Below are 24,904 nucleotides of genomic sequence, written 5' to 3' on the forward strand. Positions count from 1 at the left end.
AATGAATTACCATTTGTAAAAATACAGAACATGTTTTTGTTAACATGTAAATTAATTCTCTTGTTAAAAAATGCAGTTAAACCTGTTTTAAAAAATCATTTTGTATAGAAAAAATACAGATTTTGCACAGATTCTTCTATATGTAGAAAAACAGAAAATTCATGTGTAAAACAATTAACAGCCCCTCAAAATATACATGATTTCATGTAAAATTACTCTAGAAAAAGCACTTTAATGATGTAAAACTTCTATATTTTTATGAAATGATTGTTTTTTATCAGTTTTTACAGTCTTTTAGTCAGCCAGAATATTACACACTTTATATATGTTATTTTACAGTTTGGATTTTTTCCTCTGTGGAACAATTACAGAAACAAAATCTGCTTCCGATGCACATAGAAACATGTGAGTGTTGTTTAAGGATCTATTTTACAACTGTGCAGCTGTACTTCAATGGAGAACAAGCAGAAAGAGTCTAAGAACCAGAAGAAAGCCCAGTTATTATTGTCCTCTCTGAAATCTCTCCACATGGTGGCGTACTTCACAACACAAACAGATGTTGATCAGTTCCCCCTCAGCTGCTGTTTCCAGTGTGGCGTCTCCTCTCTAACCTCCAGGGCTTCCCTCCATCTACAAATGCCTCCTCTGTCTGGACACATTCCAGAGTCTCTCTCTGCCTTTCTTCTGTCTTTCTTTCAGTATTTATGCCCATTTTGGCCTCCTGCTCTTCCTGTCTCAGATATATTTCCACTGCATTGAATTTCTCGCCTCCTTCTCCTCTCTTTTCCCTTTTCGTGAGACATCGTATTCCCCTCCTCTCTCGATGCCACTTTTCCCACATCTTGCATTCATTTATCGAGTCGATTTGCATGGGGACGTGGGCAGTGATTTGTTTTATCTGTCCGGGTCCACGGTTGGTAATCATATAACTATCAGCCTAAATGGAATCATCTGTCCTCAGCACACCATAACACGGACAGATTTCTCTATTAATATGCGCATACCGCATTTGAGCCATGATGAAAGTATCGGCCGCTGCCCTCCACAGGCCACCGTAGCGTCAGACTCTGGTGATGTTATCGTCATTCATCATGCCCCCTCACAAACCTCCACATGAATAACAATAGGCTCTGACCTTGGCTCGTGCCTGGAGGAGAGAGATGCTGCAAGATTATCAGATTATTAGCGGGATAAGAGGTGAAGTCGTGCAATTGGTCGGGTTTGGGGCTCTGGACAGGGGATTTGTAGAGTGGCGGGGTTTACCTCTGGTGACAGATTTGGTGTTAATCAGGAATAAGTGGGTGATAATGTGTTTGTGTAACAGAGTAAAGAGGGGAGGAATTAAGCAGAGTAACTTTTTCACTAATATTCACAGGAGACACACCTGTTGTTGTTGTTTTTTTATTTTTTATTATTTAACCAGGTAAAGTCTGGTTTAAGTTAAAGAGCTCATGTGATCCTTTTTGGAGTTCCTTCATGTGTTATAGTTTTGCATTTTTGTGCTTGTAAAATGTCTGCAAACTAGAGGTATTTCTCCTAGAGCTACATCCCTATACTTACAGATATGGGCTTAATAATCAGACTTACCTGGCTTTTATCAGTCCAGCTGACCAATCAGAGCAGACTAGGCTGCTCAGGAGGGGCTTTTTAGAGAGACACGAGCTAAAATTAAGGGTTTCAGATGAAAAAAGCGCTGCAGAAATGCAAAAAATGTGACATGAATACAGGGTGTCCTCAACTAGATTTTAGTCATTTTTCTGCACAAAAAGCCAAAGATTCCAGATTCTTTAACCCTCCTGTTGTCTGCATTTACGGGCACCAAAAAATATTGTTTCCTTGTCTGAAAAAAATCCAGAAATTAAAAAAAATTCCCCAAATTTCTGAAAATTAGTAAAAGCTTCAGGAAGAAAATTAAAGTAATTCCGTAAAAGTTTTATTTTAAAAAAATCCCCCAAATTTAGCATGAAAATTCTTGCAAATATTTTCAAAAAATTAGTAAAAATCGTCCAAAAAAATGCTAAAAATATCTAAAATGATTACATATATATCAGTAAAACTTCTACTTTCTTTAAGAACATTCACAAAAAAATCAACCAAAATCCAGCAAAATTCGCTTTTTTTGTGAATGTTCTTAAGAAACATTTTTAACATGTCTTTTTTTCCCCACCAAAAAATGTCCCAAAAATGTTGAAAATGTGGACATCAGAAATTTCACTGTGAAAATATTTTTTTTTTCACTGCATTTTCAAACTTTAAAACAGGTCAATTTGACCCGCAGGACGACACGAGGGTTAATGTGAGGATTTGCTGCTTTTCTTTGACATGTCTGACGGTAAACTGAATATCTTTTGGTTTAGTTGACTGTCCAAATTAAGACATTTGAAGGCATCATTTGGACTCTGAGAAACTGTGATGTGTGTTTATATCAATGAAATAATGAGGAGGTTAATCAACAATGTAAATAATCATCAGGAGCTGTTTGTGCTTTATACCGCTCTGCTGTAATCTTAATTATTGACCGATAAAGGTGCAGTGGAGGGATTTGTGCCATAGAAAGAAATGTTTACGTTGCTACTGTTTCTGTGGCGGCTCTTCACACGACTCTGCTGTGTTTCTGAGGTTGAGGTTAATTGATGTTGTGAACTCCGTCTGGAGCATTAATTCTCACGCCGGGTCTCCGTCCTGTCGTGGCCTCAGAGACGGAGGCCGATGGAGGGGCACTGGGGGCTCCTGAGGGGTTTAGAGTCGGTGTGTCTGGGTCTGTGGGTGGGAAGGTGAGGCGCTGGGGGAGGTCCAGGGTTGAGGAGAGGGAGAGGGGCTCAGGCTATAATCTGGAGATGTGTTTATTTACTGGTGTTGCCCAGCAGGACGCCACTGAGAGTCGTTACGTTCCATCCATTATGCTAATACGTGTAAACAAATTGATTAGCTCTTTATCTGGCGACACGCTCACATAGTTCTAATTAGTAAATCCCCGGCCGCCCTGCTCCACTTTTTCAGCTTCTTTTACAGATTTATTCCAGTAACGAATGTAGAAATGGTTATTTTACTCTCTTTAGCACACAATGCTGCTCTGAACTACTGGGAACTATAAGTGTAATTATTTTTAGCATAAAGCTACAATGTTAGATAGTTAAGATTTGTTTAGTTCAAGAAGATGTTTTGTTTTGGGGGGGATTTTTTGCAACAAAATTCTTTGCAAAGTCAAGTTTCCCCTCCTTTCTCAGCACATCAATCATATGAGGACAACAAGGGCTTATTCAGAGGGCATCTACATTTGGTTTTCCATGTATAATATTACACATAAATTACGTACTTACATACTTTAGTTTTACTATATATAATTATTATCAACTTCAATATTATATACATTTGTAAAGCAAATCTGTTTAGTAAATGTAACTATAATTACAATATTCTAAAAGAATATTATAAAATAATATAATAATAATAACTAGATTATACAGGTTTTGTTATTTAAATTAGGAAGTTAATTTTTTCTTGTAATATTGTGGGGTTTACGTTAATATTTAAATCAGGCAAATCTGCTCAATAAATTATATTACAAGATATTAAACTTAATATTAAATTTGTCAGGTAATTCATGTAATACATAAGATCACAATACGGTGATCTTATATTTGAAATTATTCATATAAAATTAGCATAATATATATTACTGTAGGGTGTTAATATTGACATCTGTCTGGCAAATGTGTATTATTTGTAATATTCTAATTTTTTTTACAATAATATTTAAATTAGGCAAATGTGTTTAATAATTGATATTATCAGATCTTAACCTTAATATTTAAATATGTCAGGTAAATCATGTAATAGATGATATTGCAGGTTATTAGCCTTTAATTTAAAAGAAAATTGTATAATGTATAATACTGTGGAGGTCTTAATCTTAATATTTAAATTAGTCCGATCAATTATATAACATACAATATTATAAGGTAATATATAAAATATACATTGTATATTAGTGACATAAATTTGTGTGATTGTATTATTTTTCATTTTTTTAAATAATACTGTAGGCTCTAAATTTAATATTTAAATGATTCAGGTAAATTTGTAATATAAATAATATAGCTGGTTTTAACATTAATATTTAAATAAATCAGGTAAATAAATATTACTTGTATTATTGTAGGGTCCCAAACTTAATATTTTCTTGCATCTGATAAATTTGTACAAAAGCTAAATTGTAGAATCTTAACCTGAATATTTAAATTAGTCTGGTAAATTTGTATCATAATTAAAACCGTTGTGTCTTAATATAAGATTTTTTTTTCCGGTAAATTTATAATGTAAATAATAAAGTTGGTCAATATTGATATAATAATTGCATTTATCAGGTAAATTTGTATGATTTATGATATTATAGTGTCTTAATATTTAAATTAACCAGGTGACTTTGTATATTGAATGCCATTGTAAGATTTTTACATTTATTTTTGAAGATTTAGGGTAAAACATAACATTAATCTTATGCCTCTATTGAAAAACAGTTTGGTTAAAGAAAAATAAGCACTTACTTCTTTGTGTGGAGACAGAAACTGAGCAGAATTTACTGTTTAATCAGAGCTAGTGATTTACTTTAATATGATTAAACAGCCACATTTTTTCACCCCTTAAAAACCGACATAATCGTGTTCAGCTGTTTTGTTCATACGAGTCAAGGGATGCGATGTCAGACACCAAAACACATTAATTGTCTCATTTTCAAGTGTACAATTGTGGGACTTTGCTGCTCATTCAGGAGCAAACAGCTGAAAATCCTTCGACCAGCAGTCGAGCAGTCAGCTGACCTTCGATCCACACGGACCCAAACTCACATCTGCTTCGGTTTGACAATCAGTGTCGAGAACTCGGACCTGTGGAACTGATAAGATGTTCGCTGAAGTGCTTCTGCTTCATGGAACTGTGCTCCGTGAATAAACTGTGACCAAATGTCAGTATGTGATGAAAAGTGTGACGAAACATGTGTGTGAGTGTGTGACTGGGCCACATGTTAGTGTTTTTGTGCAGGATATACAGGAGTCTGTGCAGAAAGATGCCGTTTAGTCGCTTAGTGCAAACTTTAGCCTGGATGTCATTAAAACGCTGCCCCCGTCACAATGACATCTATTTTTAATTGTGCATGTTTCTGCATGAATAATTCACTTTCGCATCTGTGCGTGCAGTGATCTGTCCCAAAGACGAAGGAAAACAAAGTCTGTTCTGCAAAAACATACCGTGTCTTCACTGCCTGCAAAAACAAATGGCCTTGAGGTTACACGTCGCCACATAAAACACCGTCCTCGCCGTGTGTTTTCTACACGTCACCTTTCACCCCTCGCTTCCTCCTCCTCATACTTCCAGGAGCAGAGCTGGCAGCCGGAGCTTTCTGCTCGGCCCTCCAGGGAAGAGTTTGATTTCAGCCTCGGGGACTCGGGTCGCTGCTTCGACTCTGGACCCTCAGTTTCTGTTCTCCCTTTTCTTCCTCTCTGGATTCTGCCCCTCCTTTGTGGCCTAATGCTTTACAGATGCCTCCAAAAGCCCATACCTCTGAAAATAAAGCCAGAAATAGTCAGCTGCTCTCCCATTGGCATGTCCTAATGTAATGTTAACAGTTGGCTAACAAGCCAAACGTCTATGCTGCTTAGTTTTGCTGCTCAAAATGGGGTTAATATCAGCACTAATTGGCTGTTATTGTAATTAGCTGCTAATATGTGCATGATGTGTTGCTTTTAGTGTGCAAGGCTCTTGAATGCACAACAACCTCCCACACACGACACGAGCTAACCTTCAGTTTGACCTGCTTTTCACGACAGCAGTAAAAACACACAGAGTTGATCCAAGCAGCAGCCGCTCTGTTTGTCGGGATTAACAAAAGGCTTCAACAGCTGCATCCTCAGCATCTGATCATTTATCAGGATCAGCTAACCCCAAACAATCAAACACAGTTCAGGCCTTCGCTCGGCGGCTCGGTGATCTGACATGTACAGTTGGAGCAGAAACCGCTTACGCCTCTGCTTTTTCCCCTGATTGGAACTTGTTTATGGAGGTTGTGTTTGCCTTTCTGACCATGAACAGCATGAATAGCTTGACAGGCTCCCTGGGACCTGCTACAGAAAAGTGCTTTTCATGCTGCTGCTGTTTTCCAGCAGACAAACCTCGTCCGTTGGCCCCCGTCCTCACCTCCTGATAAGTTACAACCAGACATTTCCAGGTCCCACACTTGCACCTATTGTATTGTCACTGCGTGTAGATCGTTTACTGTTAGCTTGTTCAATTACCCCAGCAGGGATCCGGCATGCATAGAAAACGATGTGTGGAAGGGCAGTGCTTTTACACACTGGGTCACACTGGCTATTTTGGCATGTATATGTATAATTTCAGGAGAGTTTTGTCTTTATTTATACCAGATTCAGCATCACAAATGCAATGTAAGAGTGAAAAATTAATGAAATATGAACTCATTTATTTCCTTATTGGAAATCTGGACACTCGTTGTTGGTAAATCTGACAGGCATCCAGATTTATAAAGAAACAAATAGTGTTAGCTGCTGCAAAAATGTGTCAAATCTTTCAACTGTTTTCCACTGCAGGAACTTTTTAGGGCATTTTAGAGTGACCTGGAGCTTTGTGCATGTTCTTACCACAAAATTTGCCCCTTGATTGGTTGATTGGTTTAACTTGGAGAAGAAAACCTGTTTGTTTACAGTAGAACCTGATTTGTGATGCAAAACTAAGATTTCGAAACCAAATTAAAGTCAATTTTTAGAAGTTCGTTTGCCTAATCTCTTGACTTGAGCTAGCATCAAATTAAAGGTGGATAACAGAAAATTCTTAGCAAATGGAAATGTGAGAACAGCAGCTAACATTCAGTGGAAATGTAAATCGTTCCCTCCCACCCTGGATATCAGTGGCCTTAATGCCACTGCAGCAAGCCGAGAGTGAAAAGGGCAAATATCCTGGCAGATATCCTGCTGCTCTGAGCCTCGGTCTGTCCGCAGAATAGTTTCCACTGAGATGCAGCCAGACTGTTTGCGGTTTTTGTAAGCTGCTGCTCTTCGCCTGAAGTTATATCAGTTCCTTGTAAATCAGAGGTCGCGTGTCCAGCGTGGCTCGAGATGGACGGATGAGGCGAGGAGGTCGAGTCCCGTCTCTCTGTGTCCCACTTTGGTGACAATGAAGCATATTCTTGGGGGAGAGGTCGGTATAAAGGCTTCATTCATCTGGCGAGGCCGGTCACAAAGAGACAGATACATCAGATCACAGGGGATGAAGGGACGGTCACACTAAAGAGCTGCTGTGTCTCAGACCAGACGTCGCTGCTGCTGCTGCTGATGATGATGATGCTGATGCTGCTGCTGCATCTGTCCTGTTGCCTCTTTATTAGCAGCATTTGGTCCCAGCAAGAGCTGAGAAGAGGTGTTCATTAACCTCCTGCAGTTCGAGGGCATCACCTTGACCAACCGCTGCAGTGTAATCTCCCTGCTCTGCTTCATACCTGACAAGATCCCTCATTAATGCAACAAGCTGCTTCACAGGGACCAAATCAAGGACATTCTTGCAGCTAAGTTATTCATACCCATGCCAAAATTTGATATATAGTAAATCTTTGTGTCATTAACACATCTGTTCTGGCTCGAAATGACACAAACAAGTCACAGAAGTCACAAGTAAAACAAGGTGTTACAGGTGCTAACGATGAATGTGAGCTACACTCTATGTTCTAAATTCTTCGTATCACCTGAAAACGTGACAAATTTTTATTTATAGTGATTTTTTGTTTCATCAACACATTTCCTTTGGCTGAAAGTGACACAAACGAGTTAGAAAAGATGGTAATACAATGTAGATTGTTGATAGAGTGCTAATGACAAATTTGAGCTATTTATATGTTGCTCCAAATTTGCACCATTTCTGCATGAATTTAAGGTGGAAATGTGTTTATTTATCTGAAGGAAAACACTAAATTCCAGCACCAGGTGACAGTTTATGATATAATATCAATTAATGAAATATTTTATATCACATTTCAAATTTTTGTACTGTAAGATCAGCTTTTCACCTTTAATATGATCCCTGCTGATTCAACACACTTTTAAGCATCGTCTGTCTTTTTGTGCCGCCTTCTTTAAATGTATATGTGGCACCTTTTTACACCTTTTGGACCTTTTTACTGCTCATAGTCAACACTTTTTGCACAGTCAGTTGTTGTATCTTTGAGTAAACATTGTGGCATTTTTTCCAGATGTTTTTATTAAGACCCATTGCACAATTTCTTAATATCAAAGGGAATCTATTCCTTGTTTTACCCTCTGAAATCTATGCCTGTATGTCTTTGAATTGTCACAATAGGCGTATTTAACAATTTTTGTTTCACCAGTACATTTGTTCTGGCTGGAAATGATACAAACCAGTAACAAAAGACGGAAATAGAACGTGTTATTGGTGCTCATGACGAATTTGAGCTATTTCTCTCTTTTAAATTATTTATATCACCTGAAATTGTGACAGATTTTAGAGAAAATGGAGCTTCTATACTGTACCAAATGGTTCTGTTCATTTCAGCCATGTTCTAGAGTGTTCTGGTGCACTATAAACTTAGAACTGATGATGCAGTGGTTCTCTAATCAGTTGCGAGCCATATATATATAACTAAAGAGCTCCAGTTGTGCCTTGTTGCTCCTCGCAAGACCTAGAAAGGCTATATAGTCATATCCAAGTGTTTTGGATGGTCTAGCGTCCACAATGCAAAGGAGAATCAAAACATCCAAGGAGTTCTATGCTGAAAACGTGGTAGGAAGCCAAAAGAGGGATCAGCACCAAGAGTGCCCTGATGAATGTGAGCAGTTCTGGTAGAAACATCTCAGTCAGACACTGAACAACACTGGAGGAACTCACTTCTCCAAAAACTCATCTGGACAAAGAAGGAAGCTTCTGCTCCTCAGTTCTTTGGTTGGATGAGATAAAAATGGAGTTGTTTGGACGCTATCCTCAAGGTCAAACATGGCGGAGGGAATGTGATGATTTGGAGGAGCATTTAAGCCTCATCAAAACAAAAACAAAAGCATCATGAGGAAAAAAAATGAGGAAAACATCACAGCATGCAGAAAAACTTCCAACAAGGCAACGATCTGAAACATACAAAGTGGTGAAGAAATGATGAACAGATATGAAGACATTGGAGGTGAATCCCATCGAGAATCTGTAGAACTGAAGACCAGAGTGATGAAGAGGAAACTTCAACCTTGAACAGCTGGAGGAACTAAAACCCAGTGGACACATGTAGACACAAGATGTTTGATTGATGTGGCTGCAAATAAAAGCTTTGATATTGATTATTGAGTATATTTAGACCAGGAATTGATTCTAAAAATGTACAAAAACACAAAATTCATCTTTTACACAATGTCTGACTCTCTTTTTTTTAGTTGTTTCTGTCATTTTCAGCCAGAAGAAACCTCTTGGTCAAATAAATATTCACTATAAATCCAAAATGTGGCGTATTTGCAGTATTTTTGGGCCCCACAGTAGATCCCAAATCTTTAGGGAACAATCACAACTCAAAAACTTTACAAGCACTTTAGAGTGTTATCAGGCGATCAGTTGCAAACATCCACAAACCTCTTCATCGTCTGCATCCCTGATGTTACTGCCAACATGGAGCTTATTTCAAAAGGAAAGAAGGCGAAGTTTTCATTGGATTCTAGGCTGCAGCGTCATGCTTTTATTTCTGCCTGGGTCTGATTTGTTTCTGTGCTGCAGCAGCGATGATGTGGCGAAATCTGAGGTTAGGTTTTGATTCAGGAACAGGAGGAAGGTCTGTTTGTCTATAAATAGCACTTTTTTTTTTTTTTTTTTGCCTTTGTCTATCGGGAAGTCACTATTGACAAGGACAGAAGCTCAGCACAGCAAAATTACACATCCCCCCCTCCGATCTATAGCTCAGCATAATCCCATTAGAATCCATTAGGCATCTTAAAGGGATCCTCCTGCTTTTAAATGTGGGGAGAGGTCGCCTTCTTCCCCGGCAGGACGGAGGGAGGAGGGAGGAAGAGGATGGTGGTGCTGCTTCACAGTCACATGACTGATTTGTGTCTGTTGCAGGGAGTTTCGGGCAGCCGGCCAAAGTCATCCCTCCCTCTCCGTCTCTTTCCCCCCTCTGTAGCGTTTGTCAGTGCGCTAAAGCCGATTGCGTGCATGTGCTGTTGCATGAGTGCTGGTGTTTGAGGTTCAGTCCACATGCGGTGACTTGTTGTGGGTCGAGCTGCCACTAACTATGTCCCTCTTGTGTTGCTTCTCCTTCAGGGACTATGGATCCAAGCGCAAGTCGGGTAAGTCACCTGTTTTTTCTTCATGATCCTTGCTTTAAACCTTCTGTCTCCGTCGACTTGTTGCTCCACAGAGGAGACGTCATGCTGCTGTGTGTCGGTCTGTGTGCTGTCAGTGTGTTTACTTGCTGTGTTTTTGGGGTGTGTTTGAAATGTAGTGTCCTCCTGGATGAAGGCTTGTCTCTCAGTCCAGGGCGGGGTTTTAGAAATATGTGCTGTTATTTTTGCATGGGTTATTTTTTTGATTAGAAGGGGAGTGATACATCATGCAGGGGGAATTGTGAGACCTCATTTTCTGCATTCTGGTGAATCTGTACGTACCAATTTGTGACATTTTTTTGATAAATTTAAAGTGGAAATGTCTTAAATTATGTGTAAAAAGACACAAAATTCTGGCCCCAGGTGACAGTTCACAATATAATGCAAACCAGTGCAGTGAGATTCTCACATATTCTGTTCCACATTCTGATCCCTGCTGGTTCAACACTCACATACAGGCATCATTTGACTTCATGGAACCTCTTTAAATGTCCACGTGGCACCTTTTGCATCAAGGGATAATGAATTAATTGGGATATTTTTAGAAACTCCTTGATTTTAAAAGCTCACATGTATTTCAGCAAGATTTCTGCTCGTGTTCAAAACTTTTTGCACATTCAGTTGTTGCATCTATGAATATTACAGTGCTTTTTCAAAATAAAAGTACTTCTTTTTTGTGTTTTTATTGGGGTGGGACAAGTGCACATGTTCTAGAAATTGAGATGAATCCTCTTTAGGGATTCTTTGGATTTCAGATTAGCTGTATTTAAGGCTGTTTTCAGATGGGTGAAGCTTTTTGTATCACACGTTTTTAGCTCTGTTTGGTTTTATTATGATCCACATTGTCCATAGAGGTTAGTTACGTTTGGATATTAGGGGAGAAACGAGGAAATTTTCAGCATAAAACACTTTCTTTCTGTACCGATTTCTATTTTCTCTGCAACAGTTTAAAGTGGAAATGTTTTTATTTGTGTAAAAGAAACACAGAATTTATGCGTCAGGCAACATTCTATGTTGCTTTCTAATTTTTATACTCCAACATAATTTTTTTTGGTTAATATAATTCCTGCTGATTGAACACACATACAGGCATCATTTACTCTTCTGGCCTCTTTTGTGTCTTCTGTTTGTCTCTCTCTTTAAATGTCTAAGTTATTCTAAATGGGCTTCAAACACTCACATGACTTTTAGCAAGATTCCTGCTCAACTTTTTGCACATTCAGATCAGTCTGATTTGCTGAAGAACAAAGATTCACCCCTCTCAGTGGCACTTTGGCATCTGTACATAAACATTTTTTCCAAATATCTTTAATTGCGCAGGAACAAATGGACATGTTCTCAATATTTGAATGAATATGTGAAATTCTCTCTCAGGTCACCACCTGAAATCTAAATCTGCGGTTCTTAGGGATGTCAAAACAGACATATTTAACAATGTTTTTAGCTTCAGTGGTGTTTGGTTTGCTTATGAACTGCATGGTCCATAGATGTATTTTTCATTTGAATATTAGGGGAGGCGTGTCCTCCTCTGAGAAATCTCCTGCAAGTGCTGCATTCTGATGGAACCTTATGCTGCAGTTTGTCCTTTTTCTGCATCAGTTTATACTGAAAATGTATTTGTGAGCACAAAATTTCTCCACTAGGTGACAATTCGAACTGTAATGGAATACATATGGATCGAATCACATCTTCCACAATGGATTTAGTGTTTTTTGAACTCATTTTGTGAGTAAAACAAGACCCAGTGTGGAAGAAGCAAGAACCACCCTTGTCTTAGGCATTGTTTGGCATATTATTAATATTATAGCAGCTTCTTTCATGGTTTTACTGGGGGTCACAAATGCACAGGGATCTAATTTAGAGGTAATCTAAAGCTGTAGTGCTACCATTGGATTCTACAAACGATATTAGGTTAAACATATGCAGGTCCTGGACGTTTTTCTGCTGTTTCCAACACGTGAACTGATCCGTCCTGTTTGCTTTAAGACTATTCATCCACTGTGAGGGATCTTTAGCCCCATTAGCCATCTTAGTAAATGTATGGCTCTTAGAGGGAATTAGCTGCAGAATAGCTGCTTAACAAAAGCATTGGCACATGTGAGTCACTAATATATGCATCAGGGAGGCTGTTTGTTTAGGTGGAAATGGTGGGAACTCTCATTCATACCTCTGATGAATTATTGAGGAGAGAAAGCAGGAAATAGCTGGCGGTTAATGGAGAATATGATTGTCTGGCCCCAAAAGACGCCTCTGTCTTGATGTTTCTGAATCAGCAGCTCATACGTTGCAGCCTCTTGATTTTTACCTCATTCATGAAAGTTCTGAGTCAGGTCAGTTCCTCTCAGTAAACCGCTCATGAAAGTGATGTTTATTTTTAGACTGAAAGCACAGCGACGAATCAGTTCGTTGAAGCCCCCGAGCAGAGGGAGAGAGCTCCAATTTAATTACGTCCACATTCCTGGTTTGGTTTCGTGGAAGCTGATTGCGGATCAGCCGGCTTGTGATTTTGTGCGTTATGCTGTGAAACAGGTGGCCGCTGCTCCGTCAGTGTGTCAGCAGCCTAAATCTTTGGGACGTTGGACGAAGCTCCACTGACCCACTGATCTCTGCTACGACCTCAACTTACATGAAGTCAGTCAGTGTGGCCGAAGCGTGTCTGACTGTTTTTAGATGTCTGAGCTGCTACATGACGTCTGCGTTGTTTTTGTGACTGGAAACTGATGGAACTATGTCTCCTACATGAAGGGAAGGGGTCACATTTCCTCTACAATCTCACAAAGAACTTTAATGTTGGAGTTTTTATTTGCATAATGTAGATTAAACCTTGTGGCTGCTGTGTTCATAATGATCCATGTCTGTATTTATGGTGTTTTCTTTGTGCTGCTTTTTCCTCATCTGCTTCAGTACTCATTGTGTTTATTATGTAATCCTACACTCTAAAAAATATTGTTAGGCCCAACATAAAAGTTAACAGTTTGCATCAATGTTTTGAAGTTTAGACAACTTTATGTTCACTGAGTAAGCGGAAGCAGCTTTTAATTTATAATCAAAGTATTGTTAATTGTCTGATGGTTGGAGGACAAGACAAGTTTTTAAGTTTGCAAATTCAAAAATATAAGTTGCTCCAGTATTTACAGAAGGAGACTTGAAACCCTGAACTCAAGTCAATTTTATTTGGTTGCATCAACTTCAGTTTTGGTTTTAAATTAACTAACACAGAAAGCCGAGTTTAAACGACACACAATAATAAGTTGATGTAATTACCAACATTATAATGATACAGTCAATAAAACAAATTACACAAAGGTTTGCAGCACTGTTTTTAAGTTTAGACAACATCTGATGAAATTATGTTCAACCAACAAACCACACTCAGTTAGCAGAAGTAGCTTTTTCTCTACAGAGACAAGCTCTTTATTGCAGCAATAATAATCACATCGCTGTTGAAGTAATAGAAATGTGAGGATCAATTTAGTCCCAAAAATTAGAATTATCTCTTTCTTTCTGTTTATCTTCTTCTGTTTATCTGGAGGCTGAGGTGAGTCGGGCTGAAGGTAAAAGGGGGAGGACTGAAGTGACAGAGCTCATTGTGGAGCAGATGTGGCCTGATGTGAATTAAACTGAGCTCCCACATCGTGTCATTGTCTCAGCCGGAGTTTGTCATCGCTAACGGCTGCAGTTTGCTGCCATGAGTCCTTCACTGCCTCCCCTCTGCCTCCCATCGCCTCCCTGTTTGCACACAAACCTCATTTGTCACTGCAGACGTTGGTGTCGCAGTCAGAGATAAACAGTTTGTCTCAGGGTTTCTTCCTAAACGTCGTATCGATACCGGTTAGCTTCTGCTGTGGTTTGACATTGTTACTGCTGCAGCAGTTTTCTGCCGCTGTGCTTTTTCACAAGGATCAATTCTGGTTACCTGCAATTTGTCGCTGGTTCCTGTTTATCGTTTAAACTCCTGACTGTGTCGTCTTGTGTAGCATGAGGAGCTGCACACTGGAAATTTTTTCCTCAAAAAGTTAAAAAGCTGTCAGTTTGGTTTTTTTTTTTAATTATTATTTTGACAGTTGGGACATCAGAAAATAGCACCTCATAAAAACATGGTAGCTTTCCTTAATTCAAATGCAATTTCTGGCCGTTTTTTATATTAGATTGTGTTTTATAATTATTATTTTTTATGGCTTAATGGATGATAGTTACATGTATCGAAACAACAAAATGTCCTATTACTATAATAATATAGACAAAATCCACACTGAAAAAAAATGTAAATTACATATAATAATAAATCTATTCTGTCTAATAAGTGCTGTATGATAATGGAAAGTGTCTAATGTCTAATAAAAGAGATTTTCACATGTAAAAACAATAAGAACAAAAGTTTTTTTTAACCGTAATTTTTTTAAAACAATTTACTGTTTTACAGATTTCCCTGTTTTGTAAATTTCAGATAATATCCAGTAAAATCACTGAAAAATGTACTAATTTACATGGTAGCCATTAGAAAAAACAAACAGGTCAAAACTATTAGTAAAGTAGACATCAAAAATCCCAAACTTTGGATTTTTATGAATGGTACTTTACAACATTTGACTGTAAAATGACTTTAAATTTTTTTTTTTTTACTGTGTTTATGGATATAGTTGATACTGTAGATAAATACTTCCACAGTGCACAGTGACTGTTAATAATAGTAAATATAGGGACTTTTTACCTAAATAAGGGGACTTTTTTTATTAAACTTCAGTCATTGTGAAGAGTATCTGCAGACTCCTGCCTCCCTGCTGATTGACTGTGGTTTGTGTGTGATGTTGTCAGCAAAAGGAGCTTTTCTTTTCCAATACAATCTGCTAAGTCGATACAAAAACAAGATAGATGGCTTTTAAAGCCCTCCAACCCAAACACAAAGAAACTGACCTCAAATCTGTCATTTCTCACCGTCCTCGGGCCCTTAATTGCAGGGTAATGTAGACGTTTGGGGTCAGGATTGTAGGAAAATTACCCTCAGCAGCGAAGGGACAGAGAAAACACTGCTGCTTCTGCTGCTCTGTGGCATCATCAGAAAAAACCTGAAAGGAATTAAGCATCCGAATGGTTGTGTTTGTATGAAGGCAGGACCAGAGAGGAGAGTTAATATCAGTCAGATGTGGAGCTACTTTGAGAGCAGGCGGTGGGTAATAACCGTGGTGGGGCGTTAGTGTGCAGGATCTGACCCGAGCTGACCCGAGACCAGCTCGTATCCCTCCCTCTGGGGCCAACATCTATCCAGTAAAGCTCCCGAGGCTCTGCAGGATCGCCAGGAGGGATTTGGCTTTTATTATCTCACGTGAGTCGACGGAGGGGAGCTGTCTGCCTAGTAGCAGCTCGTAAAGTGTAAAAACTTGTTCTCTTCAGAAGATAAGTGGATTATTTAGCAAACATCCCTGCTGTCAGGTTGAAAAATGTCAATTTTTGAACATTTTCCACCAGTTTTTAATGTTTTCTTTAACCCCGCAGCGATAAAACACGATGCGCTCGCTGGAGGCAGTAAAGCTTCAGTTTGAGCGGAAAATAAACTTAAAAGTTCCATTCAAAAACATGGTTGTTTTCCTTTTTATTTGAGTTCAACTTTGCAAAGATGTATATTGAAGTGAACAGACAGAAACAGTGACATGTTCCTGATGTTCTGTAGCTCAAAGACAAGCAAGACAATAAAATACCTGAATGTAAAGGATGATTCCACCGAAGAAAGTCTAGATCGGATGAAGATAGAATGCACATTTCTGTATGCTGCTTTCAATGATCTCCTATGATTTTACCAAAGATATTTCTATGATAAATTGTGCAGGGATAGGTTTGTTTATTTACAATATTGGTGCTACTAAATTACCTGAGTTTTGGCAAAAAATATCAAAATTATGTCTGTAAACTTTTCTGTTTTTAATGCCTTCATGTATTAGGGCTCTACTTTATTTACATGCACCAAATATAATGTAGGTACAACTAAGGATTTACCACCTTTTGATGCCAAATAACACATTTTAAGTGTTCAACCGGATCCATTTTTTGTTTGTTTGTTTATTTAACCTGTTCTTTTAAATAAGAATGATTTAATACTTACAGTTCGTCAAGTAATCTCCTCTCAACTTTGTTATAATCAGTGTTAGATTTAATGACCATGCCCTTGTCACAGAACAAGGTTAGTTTATTGGATAAATTGTGATATATATATATATATATATATATATATATATATATATATATATATATATATATATATATATATATATATATATATATATATATATATATATATATATATATATATATATAAATAAAAATTTCACCAGTAACTCTGTTTGGAAAGTATAAATCATTTTAGAGTGACTGGGATGGTTTTGTAGAGGAATGCATCTGCTTAGAATATAAGATATAATTTCAAAAAGTTGGAAAATGACTGACTTACAGTGAAGAACTTTCTGAATGTAAACCATTTCGAACATTTCTTTTATCCATCTGTCCTAAATAGATTTTTGGTTTGGATTTCATGCAAATCAGTCTTTGCATCATACAGAGCATTTCCATGTTGTGCTACATTCTGGCTAATTGTTTTGCAAATATTTGCTATTATTTGAAAGAACAATTATGTATATTAGGTATCAAGAAATGGTAAATATTTTTAAGTGTTATTGTACAGATAAATTACAGACAATAAGTAAAATCACAAAATATATGAATGTACATGTTAATTATAAACCAAACTGCACAAAATTGTAAATAATGTCTACATCAAAAATCTGTATTTCTACAAATGGTAGTTTTTTCTTTTGCAATATTTGATTGTATTTGTATGTATAAATTACATTATTTTACTGTATTTATTTGCTAAAAATCTCAACACTACAGATATTTGCCTTTTTTCATCCTTTTAATTTTTTTTTTTACCATTACAGATTTCCATTGTACTTTTTCTGACACCGTTGTTTAAAGATTTTTACCATTTATTTATTCATTCATTTTTTATATTTTTTTACAATGTAGATGCATACCTAGATAGACAAAAAGATATAATAAGAATTTTGCAATGCATATCGATAGATGCTGCAATTTACAGATGTTCCCTAAATGCCTCACATGCAGTTCGTCAATAGTAGATGGTTATTCAGAGAAGTTTCTAGTCTCCACTCAGTTACTGAAGCAGCTCAGACAGGTTTGTGACCAAAAAATTTTTTGGAAAACATTAAAATATAGAGTTTTAGTGTTTAATGACACTGAAACGGAGTGATTTTATCCACCTGCCACACATATAGATCAGCTAAATGTCAGACTCACTGATGCAACCAATAAGGATGTTTAGTTGCACTGAGAGATTTTGGTCTCTAGGAGTTGTGTTGATACATACATGGTATGAAACACAAATTTAAAACCAAGCAGGAGTACATGAGGATGGACATTCCTGTTTATATTATTGTCTGTTTCTCTGCAGTTTTAATGCGGACTCACACCAAGACATTATTTTACCCTTATAGGTCTCAAATCAACCTTCACATCATGACTTTTTGGACAAATACCACAGTAGCTGTATCTGCTGCAGCCTTCCCCTGTGACTGTCTCCTCTGATGCATGGAGTTTAATTTCCTGGTCGGGGGTTGATGTTTTTTTTGAGAACAAGGGGTTGGTGGGGAGACAGGAATGACTTTAGAGGAGGCTGACGCCCTTCTCAGACATTCCAGGAGGTCCTCATAGTGATGGAAGAGGTAGAAGAAAGAAGGGCATCGAGGAAAGAGTAGAGTGAACATTGGTCAGTTACTTGTCCTCAGATATACTTTACTCACTTAGCATGAAAGAAAACACTCAGGAATCTATCTCTGCCACTCCTCTCTCCTATTTCAGTGGGTGTGATGAAGGTGTGCTCTGTTGCTTCTGCATGCTGTCAAACTGAATAATCTCTTTTCTGCTTCTTCTTCCCTTCCTCCTCTCCTTTCTTTCTGTCTGCAGTGTGGATGTACGGCTTTACAGACAGCCCGAGGAAAGAGGCCTCAGGTAGCCTTGTGTGTCTATGTCAACATGTTGAATATGCAACACGCCAGCTGCATCCCTCCTTTTGGTGGTTTTTTTTTTAGTTTATTTCTTTTCACACTTGAGTTCGCTCTCGACATCTGCTTTGCATGCAGCCTGTCTTCCTTCAGACCATCTGCTCAGATTCAACTTCTCCACTCTCTCTGCAGTCCGTCCATCCATCTCTGGCCAAAACATGGACTTTGTTACACCCTATATAAGAGTATCCCACAATGCTCCGGAAAAAGTAGTGTAGAGCCGATGGTCACTAACCAACAGTATGTACCATCGTGCATTGCATCAAAGAGAATGTGTATAATAGCAGGAAGCTGTCATTCATAACTAGGCTTCTTTTTTAATAGTGATTACTGTACCTGAATATGTCGAATAGAAACAGTAATGATGACATTTGAGCATCATATGACACTATGATGCTCTTCTGTTTACTGTGAGATCGATTGACTGAAATCCATAAGTTCGTCTCCTGCAGTTACGTCTGCTTCTCAGTTATTTTTTGGCCTTTTTGCCTTTATTTTAGTGCACAGTGAAGAGAGAGATGAGGCAGGGTCGGACTTGAACCCATGACCGCAGCGTTGGGGACTATAGCCCCTATTTATGGGTCGCCTGCTACAGGGGCGCCAGCTTCCCTGTTTTATTCATCTTTTTCTTTTCTGTCACTTTTATTTCCCACTAAGATCCATAACTTTAACAAAACTATTAATTATTTTGCAGACTCTTTCAGGTTAATCTGTGGCTGCATCCGTTTAGCGTATCCTTAGCCACTGTGAAAGCAGCTAATGTCCTGAGTTGTGTTGATGGCTGCGCTTCTTGTTCAGTTTTTGGAGGTTGATCAGTTGTCTGTCTGTTAGATAAAACAGAGTAAAGTTAATCTGACTTGATGAAGATGTGACAATACTTCATATAGCGTGAGCTGCAGGCTAAAAGGCACAGCTAATGTCTTCGCAACAGTCATAGCCTAGTGCTAACAGTAGAATAAGTTCTGGCTTCACCACTTGTTAACACTTACAAGTGAAATGTTGTGTCTTTCTGTGTAACACTAGGACTGTTGTGGTGAACACTGCTGTGTTTATCCACCTTCAGCATTGTCTCCTGCCTCACCTTCCAACTAGAGGTGGGTGGATCGATCCAAATATCGATAATATCGATACCAGCATTGGTATTGATAATATATTTATTTAAAAATGTGCTCCGCTCTTAAAAGACGTAGCACACTTACCTGCGCTGTTTTCTACGCTCATAGAAAACAACACCTTTGGATAAAACGAGTCGCTTTCATTTTGGACTAATCTGAAATGAGAGCACTTCATCTCACTCTTTTCAGAGTAATCTTTACTCTTACACCACTGAGCAGCATCTACCGCACTCTGCACTGTGAGGCGTTCAGGGAACATTGATAAATGCATGTCTGTTGATAGGCAAATGTTCAGCTGATGAGGTGTTCACCTGTAACCAGGTGGGACCAGGTAGGCGCAACCAACTGACAACGTCTGTCGCGCTTAATTATCAAAGACAATAACCATGGGGGAATTTTTTTAAAAAGATCATATTCATTTTCCTTTACAGAAGTAACTCTATGCAAAAAAAATCTATGTAAAAATGCTTCTTAAAAGAGCATTTCCTTTTGCAGTGACAGAAGTATTGCACAAATATTGACCAAAAGTTAATACTGTTTAACGAGGTTACCCCTCACATTGTGATTTCATCGGCAGCCTAGATTCTTCCTCCTGACCCACAGAAAACCTACCCAGGAATTAGTCTGATTCTTAGACCCTGTGAGCATTTACAACCCCATCCTCATTCCAGATCTGGTCCATATACAGCACCTAGCCTTTGTTCAAAACCTACCAACTACTGAAAATGTTAGTCTGGAGTATCGATATCGGTAACAGTGATTCTGGCCTTGTATTTAATTGGTATTGGATCGATACCAAATCTTGCAGTATCACACACCCCTACTTCAGCTGCTCTGCTCAGCAAATACACTTTCTGTCTATGTGTAAACAGTAGTTGTGATTGGCTGTTACTTATGACCTTTAACAGCCAATCAGATAGAACTGTGGACATTAATTCAGACCATAAAGTGACGGCAGAGAGAGAGAGTCCTGCTGAGTAAGAGCCAAAGGTGGACATTTCTTTATTTTGCGTTAATCGGCCAATAAAAATAACGATACTAAGAATCTAAAAATACCAAATATTTGGCATTGATAATTGACTGGGCCCATAATTGATCCCTAATAGAGGGTAGGGAGTAAGAAATAAGTGCTTTTTCAGACATGAAGAGTCTGAGACTGAAGTAAGACGTCAAATCATTTGTTTTGATCGCTGTCCATGGGCTCACTCAACTTTGGGTGCATAAAAAGTACGAGTCAAGACAGTAGAAGAAGCAGAATTACACATTTCTGCATTGCAAATAAACCTCCCAGCTTAGAATATTTTCTCCTGCTGTTTTAAGTGCACATTTTGACATCTGACGACTGTTTGGCTAATGTTGTTTGAACTGTAATTTAAACAGACAGGAGATGTTTGTGTGGATGTTGGAGAAAAACCTGTGAGCACGCCCATGATTTGAAATGTCTTGCAGTCACACTATTGGAATATGAAAGGCAGAACGTAACAGGTCTTTAGGATTCATGGTATTTCTCAGCAAGGCGTGGTTGCCATTACCGCAGCATAAAGCTGTTAAATAGCTGGATCTGTGCAGCTTTATTACCTCAGGCTGGCTTTGATGGCTTCCTGCACATAGGCTGCTTACGTCCTCCACAGTTTGTTCCTTTTCTTTATTTCGCCTCCTGAAGACAGAACGAAATACTCAGCCTCAACCCGGTAGGGAAGGAAGGTTATGAGCATTCCCTGTTCCCTGGAGCTCCCTGCCAACAAGTAGAGATGCTTAATTGTGTTTTAAACACTACGCAAATGCTGTAGCCTGCTTTTAATTTATCCAGCCTGCTTGAGTGCATGAGTGTACCTGTTTTACTGCCATAAAGATAATACAAGTCCACTGTTAAGATTAGTGCTGTAATGCTCCTATTCTGCTCTCATCGTGTGTTTATTTCAGTATCAGGAGGGAAACTTTCTTGTGAACTGCACAGAAAACAACTTGCTTGTTTTTAAAGGCATGTTATCTTTTTTTAAGTGCTAAAATGAAAACATTTAACACACTTACACACTGAAAATAGAAAGAGTCTTCAGGTTTTGACATTTGTGATGATTCCTGAACTACTCATGTAGAACAATTAACCAAATCTAAGCCAAAAACCCTGACATTTCATCAAAGTCACTTTATTCTACATGTCTCGTTCAAAAATTAAAAACAAAAAGTTATGCTGTCCTCTTTTGCAACTCAAAAGCCTTAAATCATTTAGCTGCAACCAGAAGTGTTGCAACAGAAATTCAGAGTTTTCAGATTGAACTGCAGGCAGTGTTTCCACAGAGCAGAGAGGAGACCAGAAGGTGTTGGTTGGGTAAAGCTAAGGAAATGGAATCATACAAGGCATGCACAGCGACACTAAAATTCAGGCTCTACTGCTACGAAAAGGTGGCTGTATGCAGAGAATTTACTTTGTCAGATGCAGCCATGAAAACTGAGAGATTTGAGTTTACTTAATTCTTTGTTTCAGCTGCAGTAATTATTGCATCACTACTGCTTTTTCCCTGTGTTTGGAATCTTAATTTCTGCTTTTTACACGTAGCATGTAGCCAGGTCGTGTCTTGTGTCTGCAGCTAGCCAGCTGTTAGCCACCCTCTGCCCACCTAACTTCATACAGCCAACTCAACAGGATCATCTGTCCACTGCATGTTCTCTGGTTTGACCATTTTTCCTTCCTGTGTGTTAATCACATCCAATAATAGTTCCCACAAAAATACCTCAGAGGTCTTCCGCTGTGTCTGCTGCTGCTAACGGAGATCCAAGATGTTCTAAATAACACACGTGGAGATGCTTCTTCCATTAGCTTTTTGGAAATTCCTGACTGACCATCAACAGAAGAGCGTCAAAAGACAGGTTGATGGCTGTTCTTGTTTTATCACAGTTGTTTGGCCACATAGCATCTATTTATTTGTACTTACTGAATTAAAGAGCCCATATCCTGTGTGGGGTCTACTGCAATATATGTACATGCTTTAGTAATCAAAGTACACAATTTCGTCTCATACTTTCAGCAGCTCCTCTTTTATCTAAAACGTTTCATTTTAGCTTCTGTTTCTTTCAGGCTCCCCTCCTAAAAAAAACTCTGTCAGCTCTGATTGGTCAGCTGATCTGACCAAAGAAGGTGTAGTTACTAACTCCAGATGTCTGAAAGTATGTGGACAGACTAGTGCTAACAGAAAAGTGGGGAATTATATCAATAATTATTATAGTTCGCCCCTGTTTGCACATGATTCAAATAAAAATGCGCTTTTTGCTTTTCATGCTGTTAAAATCTGGCATAGCACTGGAAAAGTACTGTTTTTGCCACTGTTCTAATTACAACACAGCTTTTACACTATCAAAAGCTGAAAAATGCCACTTTCTACGACTTTCTAGTCGAACACCTCTTTCTACAGCATCAAAAACTGGCAAACAACTGCTTTTTATGCCACCAAAAGCTCAAAATGTGCTGCTTTTTTACAGCACTCTAATCACAATGGCACTTTCAGCACTTCAAAAAGCTGGCAAAACGCTGCTTTTACACCACCAAAACCCAAAAAATATCACTTTTTATGTCGCTCTCATTACAACAGTGCTTTTTACGCTGTCAAAAGCCAAAAGAAGGGCACTTTTTCAGCACTTTGGTTACAATGCTGCTTTTTACATAGTCAAATGCTGGCTAAATGTAGCTTTTCACCGCACTAAAATCCCAAAAAACTCTGCTTTTTCCGGAATTTTGATTATAGCACTGCTTTTCATGCCGCCAAATCCTAAAAAAAAATAGCTGCGCTTTCCTTGTAATATTTGGGCTGCATAAAAAGAAGCATTTTATATCAAATTGCATGCAAATAGAAGAAAATTATGGCACTTTCCGCTTTCCATAGATAACTGTGGACTGTGAGGAAGCTGCTCATCATTTGTTTGAAGACCAAAGTAGCTTTCTAGCAGAAGTTATGTAAATGTGTTACATGGTGACATAGATAAGTGACAAAAGAAAAGTCTGGACTTGAAATGAAGTGTTTTGGTTAAGTAAGGAGCATAGTTTTCTGGAAAGAATAACTCCATTTAACACGGAATTTGTACGTTTGCAGAATTTTTATACACACAACAAGGCAGTGGGATTAAACACTGAAAGGAAGAAACCTAAAAAAGCAGAATCTGGGCTCTTTAATGTTCCGTTTCTGATCACGGGCTGATTTATTGTGATCAGAAACTGCTGCACAGCCCAGGATGGAAGGCGTTCTTCTGCAGAAAATTCCTCTGAATGTGGTTCGTCCCTCTGCGGCCAAACAAGCCGCTCAGGTCAGATGTGCAGCACATGAGTGAATGAAATCACTGCTGGCATGTAAGAGGTTAAACATTAGAGGGAAAACAAAGTGGCCTAACCCCAACTCTTTCTTCTTTTGTTTCACATAAACATGGACCCAGCCTCCTTCCCTGCTCCTCTCTGCAGTCCACTCATATGTTTCTATTTAAGGCCAGCAGTGCCGACTACCATGATTGGTGTGTTTGCTGCCCCCCCGACTCCCCGTCCAACGACTGGGGAGGGGAGGCCTTTCCTCTCAACCACACTGTTGATTTTCCACAGGGAAACTTCACCATTCTTCCACTCATTCGCTCTCAGACCGTTAGCAGCTCCTCTTTCTTCCCCCCGTCTGTCTTTTCCTGCTTTAACCTCGGTCATGGATCCTCTGTAGGAGCGACATGCAGCCGCTGCAAACGCTTCCCCTTCCTCTGTTTTGATGCTCCTCAGTCGAGGTCGAAGCAGCTATATGGCCAGACGTTTGGGACTATGCAGCCTAGTCGTGAGGTCGCGTTCTGATTGGTCGGGGAGGCACGGCGGCGGCGGCGGCAGGGCGCGGGGGTTGGCCGATGGCGGCGTACCGGGTGCACAGCAGCAGCAGCGGTGTGGTTGGGTGCAGCGGGCGTTCGCGGGGCGCCACAGCGGGCAGGTGGCTCACAGCCTGTTTCTTCCCCTCAGGGATCGACAGCTCGGAGCCCATGGTGCTGGAGCAGTATGTGGCCGTGGCCAACTACGAGAGGCAGGAGAACTCGGAGATCAGCCTCAAGGCCGGCGAGACTGTGGACGTGATCGAGAAGAGCGAGAGTGGTGAGTTTACAAACTATTTTTACTTTCAAATGTTGCAAAGTAGCTTCAAAATGTGGCATCTTCCAATAGCTGGTTGACATCTAGTTTGTTTCTTGCTCGCAACGCCTCTTTGACCAACAACTCCTCAGTTTATTACCTTTTTTTCCCAACCTCTTTATATGTACTCACTCCTAATCTCCCAGCTGGGGGTTCGGCACCACCTGGAGGTGCAGCCCGGCTCGCAAAAGTCAGTCACTG

General features: G+C 39.0%; 1 protein-coding gene across 7 annotated transcripts in view; it reads left to right on the plus strand.

Moving 5' to 3' along the window:
- Positions 1 to 24,904, plus strand: part of sh3pxd2aa (SH3 and PX domains 2Aa) — a 141,952-nt gene that overhangs the window by 64,854 nt on the left and 52,194 nt on the right. For 4 of the 7 annotated variants that reach the window (XM_035958058.2, XM_023292082.3, XM_023292078.3 and 1 more), the window contains exons 6-8: positions 10,315 to 10,340; positions 18,351 to 18,395; positions 24,539 to 24,667. In XM_035958058.2, the coding sequence (XP_035813951.1) occupies positions 10,315 to 10,340; positions 18,351 to 18,395; positions 24,539 to 24,667 (200 nt within the window). The remainder of the gene's footprint in view (positions 1 to 10,314; positions 10,341 to 18,350; positions 18,396 to 24,538; positions 24,668 to 24,904) is intronic. The other 3 variants (XM_023292083.3, XM_023292080.3, XM_023292081.3) reach the window with 1 other exon arrangement.

This window comes from Amphiprion ocellaris, chromosome 4, assembly GCF_022539595.1.
Source record: "Amphiprion ocellaris isolate individual 3 ecotype Okinawa chromosome 4, ASM2253959v1, whole genome shotgun sequence".
NCBI classification, from domain to species: Eukaryota; Metazoa; Chordata; class Actinopteri; family Pomacentridae; genus Amphiprion; species Amphiprion ocellaris.